This window comes from Vulpes lagopus, chromosome 21 (genome assembly GCF_018345385.1).
Source record: "Vulpes lagopus strain Blue_001 chromosome 21, ASM1834538v1, whole genome shotgun sequence".
In the NCBI taxonomy this organism is placed as follows: Eukaryota; Metazoa; Chordata; class Mammalia; order Carnivora; family Canidae; genus Vulpes; species Vulpes lagopus.
Genome location: NC_054844.1, coordinates 31090522 through 31096521, shown reverse-complemented (window position 1 = coordinate 31096521; position 6000 = coordinate 31090522). Strand labels below are relative to the sequence as shown.

At 52.2% G+C, this 6000-nt stretch overlaps 1 protein-coding gene across 1 annotated transcript in view; it reads left to right on the top strand.

Annotated features, from left to right (window-relative positions):
- The first annotated feature begins 1216 nt into the window (after positions 1-1216).
- Positions 1217-6000, top strand: part of CPNE8 (copine 8) — a 212518-nt gene continuing 207734 nt past the window's right edge. The window contains exon 1 of the mRNA XM_041736348.1: positions 1217-1474. Coding sequence (XP_041592282.1) covers positions 1338-1474 — 137 coding nt within the window. The 5' untranslated portion in view covers positions 1217-1337. The remainder of the gene's footprint in view (positions 1475-6000) is intronic.

The following is a 6000-nucleotide window of genomic DNA, read 5'->3' as shown; positions in this document are numbered from 1 at the left end:
GGGCAGGATCTCTCCCGAGAGGCAAGGCAGTTGCCCACCCGTCCTCCGGGCCCCCCCGCGGATGCTCTAGTCAGGTGGCTGCAGGTGGCTTACCAGGTCAGCAGCGGGCGGCAGGTTCTTGGGGGGTAGGGGGTGGGGGGTGGGGGGACACAGCTCCTGTGTGAGCTGGGCTGGCGCCTTAGGGAAGGTCCCCCCCCCCACCCCGTCTCCACGCCTCTGCCCCGTTCTCCGTCGCCGCCTGGTGGCAGGTGCCTGGGGACCCGCAGGCGCGCGGGGGCGGGGGGGTGGGTGCCGCCGGTCGGGACCTCCCCGGCCCCCTCGGGCTCCTGTCTCTGCTCCCGTCCGCCCCGTTTCATTGGGATCTTACCTGCTGGGAGTCGGGGTGCGCGAGCTGCGTTAGATGGCGGTGACCTCCGGGTTTCAGGACCTCCACGCATCTGCAAACGGGGGGCGGGGGGGGGGCAGAAGAGTCCTGACCGTAGGACGACGGCCCCAGTTAGTTAGACCCGGTGTTTCGAGGAACTGAGGGGCGAGGGAGACCAGGTGGCCCTCCTAAATCCGGAATAGCACCCCCACCCCCACCCCCACCCACCCGTTAGGGTCCGTCCTGTGCCCGCCTTGTCCCAGATACTGATGTGTCCCTTTACCACCGCGCACACAACCCTGGAGGTCGTCCTCGCGTCCCATGGTCCCAGGGAGAGGGCAGCCCAGGAGAGGAGCCCCCCGCCCCCCCACCCGGCTCACCTGCCCGAGGGCAAGGTGGGAGGGTGCTCCGCGGGCTGCGGTGGGGACCAGGGGGGGCGACGAGGGGTGCACCTGCCACGCGGGGCTTAGGAACACGCGGAGGCGCCCACACCTCCAGCTTCCAGCGGGGCGGGCGAGCTGCGTGACATTCCCGTCCACACCTGATTGACAGGAGGAGGGGAGTCGAGGTCCTGGGGGCGGGAGGGGGTGTGTAGAGGCGGAGACAACCCCCCCACCCCCCCCAAAAATACCCCTAGCGGCGCGCAGAGCCCGGCTGTCCTAGACGGTGGGGCCGCCTGGAGACCCGCAGGCTCCTCGGAGCCCGGCCCCAGGGCCCGGGAGGCAGCACCAAGTGGCCCCCCCGGGCTGCCGCCCGCCGGCGGGGGAGGGGGAGAGGGAGGGGGCAGGGAACCGGGGAGCCCCGCGCGCCACTTCCCCGCAGCCTCGGCCTGGGCCGGGACTGGCTCGCGGCTCCCCCGCCCTCCCCTCCCCTCCCCGCGAGCTGCCTCCGCCCTCCTTCCTCCGCCTCCACCCCGAGCCCCAGCCCCGTCTGTCGGGCGCTGGGCTCGGATCCCTCAGTCCCCGGGCTCTGGATGTGGGCGCCGGACGGGTCGGCGGCGCCCCGGGCCGCGATGGACAGCCGCTACACCAGCGCTGCGGGCATCGGGGACCTGCACCAGCTGAGCGCCGCCATCCCCGCCACGCGCGTGGAGGTGTCCGTGTCCTGCAGGTGAGCGCGCCGCGCTCGCGTCCCTCCTCCCGCTCGCCCGCGCGCCCCGGGGGGCTGGGGTGGGGGTGGGGGTGGGGGTGGGGGGCGAACGCTCGGGCGACCCCGAGGCTTTGCCGGCGCGTGGAGTTGCGAGGCGACCGGGAAGCCGTTGGGGGCGCCCCCAGCTCCGGGGGCACGGGGCGGCTGCTGCGCCTCGGAGCCCAGACTTTGCATTTTCTTTCTGGGAAACGCTGCAAAAGTTGTTGGCTGGGCTGTGACTCAGCGGCGGGAACCCCGGCCGCCGCCCACTTTGCAAGCCCGTGTTGCGTCCCCAACCCCGAGCTGTGCGGTTGGGCGGCGGCGGGAATCCAAGGGGCCAGCGCTGCCCAAGGCGCTGGTGCGCGCGGCGCGCGGCGGCCCGGGACTCCCTCCGCCCCGCGCGTGCAAGCCCGGGGTTGCCGCCGTCCGCTCGCACCCGCCAGCCTCCTCCCCACCCACTTCCTGGAGCCCTCCAGCTGGCCTTGCCTCCTCCCTCCACCCTTCCGGGCTTCTCGCCTTCCCTCTGATAGGTAGAGCTTTCGGCTCCAGCCCTCTTTGCAGGCGACTGCGTGCCTGACCCCCAAAATCTGGGAAGTCACGACTTTTCTGCCTGCGAGTAGCCCCAGTCTGAGCGCTTATGAGAACTGACAGTCTGCCCGAGGTCTGTAAATTTCAACCCCTTTGCCTCACGTTGTTTGGGTCAGTTTTCCTGTAAAGAAGGCAGCATAATTGCTATATCGCGGAAGATTTTGAAAAGGAGATGGGCGGACCATACTAAATGGATAAGGGCCACGTTAGAGGGAGAATTTGCATGATACCGACTCTGAGTCCACTCCCTTGTTTGCATACTTGGATCTGTCCCAGCGGAGAACTCTCTTCTCTCTTGCTCCAAGATCGCGCTCAGTGCCCCGAATTGCCACCCTGCCCCCATTCCTTTCCTTAGCAAAATGTGCCCTGAAAGAAACGAACCTGGGGAATCTTGGATGTAAAGAAACCCCAAACTGACAATGCTGTCACCCCAGTTGGATTCGATTTTTGCATTTTCAGAAGACGGAGTCTACAGCCTAAGGAATGGAATTTTCTTTTTTGTGTGTGTGTGTGGAAATTCAAGCACCGACAACCTCAGCAGAGGTGTTAATTAGGGGACAGCCTTCAGCTATCCCTGAAACCGTGTCCTCTGATCGCTTGCTTCCCCTTAAGGCTGACCTCAAACTGTGGAAACAATGCTGATAAGGATAGCTAAGCCTGAGCTCTTGCCTTACCCGTGTTCATTGCCTTAAGGGCTGCCTGAGATTTCTTCCTGTCAATTGAACAGGTGAAGCTATATGGAAAACTCTCTGCAGACACTAATTTCTAGGCCTTTTTCTATTCTCTGAAGCTGCCTTTGGATGCTCAAGGGAGGTCCTTAACTATCCACACATACTGCATGGCCAAAGTCCTACAATAAAAGCATTTTCTAGAGTTCTTCTCCTCTGCTGAACATGCTGCAAAGCTTGAATGCCATGTGGCGTGTTCCTGGAATGAATATAAAAATGTTACAAATTAAATCTGAATTTCCCAAAAGCTCTTTAGGACTGATGGGGATCAATTATGCCTTCCCTGGTCTTTCTACCAATGGGATCCACATTTAACCACTTTTGTGTGTGTGTGTGTGTGTGTGTGTGTGCACGCCCGCGCGCTTGCCAAGTGTGCTAGGAATCTTGTAGTTAATTGGCTTTAAGCCAGTTTGTTTAAACTTGATATCTTGGACTCGGGACATTCCCTTGTTTTAGCCTTTTCTTCATACCATTGATTTGTTGTCTTGTTTTTTGACTTTTAATTTTCCGAATTAAGAAAAATAAAGTCCTGAAATAGAACCCAAGTACTTAGAGTACTTACGTTGCTGGGAATTGAATCTTGTAAACATAGATGATGTCCTTTGGGCTTTGGCGTGAGGGACCCAGTTACAGATTCTGGCTCTGTGTTACCTTGGAGTTTGTACTTACGCTGAGCTTCCTCTTCTCCAAAATGAGGAAAATTATGGTATTTATCTCATATAGAATGATAGCAGAGTTTAATATGAAGATGTCTGAAAAGTGCTCACACAATTGTAGGACACAAAGTGTTAAGAAATGTTAGCTATTGTGATATTGGACATAGTATTTATGGAATAAATGTATTATATATGCTTCAGGTTGGAATTCTGTAAATAGTCCTTCTCTTTCGTACTTTAGTAAGTTGGTAAAGAAGACAGGGACAGAGTCAGCCTTGGGAAGCCTGTTCTCTCTTTCTTCTTTGAGGAGGATAAAGAGTTTATATTCTAGGATGTTTTAGGGAACATTTCAGTTAGCAACAAGGCTTCATTGTAGGCCCCACTGTCTTACTGTGGGCAAGCAGAATGAGGAATTCCCTTGCCTTTCTATGTTAGAGACCTCTCATGATTTGCTGACACTTAAAAAGCAACTCAGGAATAGAATCCCTTTTGATAACCTCCTTTCATTGTCCCCAATCTGAGACCTTTAAAAATCTTTATGACGTTTTCATCTTCATTTTGGGAGAGGCGAGAAAATCAACAATTGAAGCTTGAAGCTAAATATAATTCATGGAGATCATTTAGTCTATTCACTCACCAAGTGTTTAATGTCTTTTATATGCCTAGCATTAAGCCATGCTCCATGACAAATGCAAGAGAAGTTCTCTGAAAATGTGAAGTGTGGTTGAGAGATGAGTTATTACCTAACACGTGATTATGTAGGACTGAATCCAAAGTTGAGGTTCATGCACTGAGAATCACTGTGCAGTGGGGTGCTTAGAATGTACCACAAAGAGGAGATGGGGCTTGAGGGGAGGCAGGATGGATGGGCATGGTTTGCAATAGGGAAGAGACAGTATGACATGGAGGTGGCTACAGGCTTGGTGTGTTAGGGTGACAAGTCCACTTTTCTAGCTGTTTATGTAGAGACAAGCTCCTACTCTACGACTTCCCCTCAACCCATCGTTTCGTTCTCCTAGCATTCATTTTTCTTCATTATGTTAATTCATCGATTTTTAAAAAGTTAATTGGGTTACCTAATTAAAATGCCAGTAGCTGAGATGGTACAACTTGAGGAAATAAAATAACATTTACAACATTCTCATTATATTCTGAAGACAACTTAATTAGAATGAGGTAAGACCAATGGGAAAAATAATATGTGGTAATCACCCATTTCCCTGGAACTTTGGTTTGGGGAACTATTTCTATCACATTATCCTGGTCATTTTCTCTGATTGAGAATGTAGTTTCTCCATTGAAAAAAGCTGTGAGAGCATTCTGTATTTCTAGATTTTGTAGGTTAGTCATCACATGTAAATCCTTTCACAGCAGTAATCTTATAAAGGTGGTAAAAGCAACTTTAAACACTCACATTGAAGGAAGAACACACAATGGGAGCTACTTTGTGCTGGACATTCTGTAAAGTCCCGCCTGACCTGGCCACGACTCTTGCCTAATTTACCACCACTCCTCACATGAACACTGTGACTGAACATGGTCTAACATGTTCTTTATATGCTAAGACTGATGACAGATAAATGTGGCTGCAAAACACAAGTAAGTGGTACAGTCCCAAAGCATGTGTTGTCATCCCAGTGGACTGAATCTTCTTTTCCTGTGGCGCTACACACGTGCCAGTCTCTGCCCTGAACCACCCCTTCCTCCCTTCCCCCTTGTCTTTTTTATTAGTTTGTGCTGCTTCTTCAAGACTCAAGTCAAACATTTCTCTTTCTCCCAAAGTGGATTTTGTTTTTCCAAAGCAGCTCGTTTGTACCAGTATTATAGTTAGATTATAATTTTTGGTCTCTGATTTCACCTTGAGGGCAAGTTTTGTTTCTTTCATGTCCATGTTTTCTGAGCCTGGCACAGAATATGTAGTCAACAAATGCTGGATGCTGAATAAATCATCTGGCATGGGGAGGGTTGCTTGCCTATTAAAATACACAGACCTCTAGGTCCCCATACTAGATCTGCTCTCAAAATCTCTGGGACTGGGACCCAAGAATCTGGACTTTTAACAAATTTATCATGTGCTGATAATACACATTAAACTGGTTACCTGTTTAATGAGGAAATGACTGACTAGTTACTCAATCTGAACTAGCAATACCTGCCTTCCTCAGGTATTAGGAAATACTTTTCAGGGGTGTGCTGGAGCTGTCCTAAATGAGCTTGAGACTGGAATTTGCACACCGGTTGTTAAATAAAGCAATTATTAAAAATTAAATTATATAAACCTAAATTTAGATACATTACCTTTTTTTTAAATTAATTTTTATTGGTGTTCAATTTACTAGATACATTACTTTTTTTTTGATACATTACTTTTTATTTTTTTTTATTTATGATAGTCACAGAGAGAGAGAGAGAGGCAGAGACACAGGCAGAGGGAGAAGCAGGCTCCATGCACCGGGAGCCTGACGTGGGATTCGATCCCGGGTCTCCAGGATCGCGCCCTGGGCCAAAGGCAGGCGCCAAACCGCTGCGCCACCCA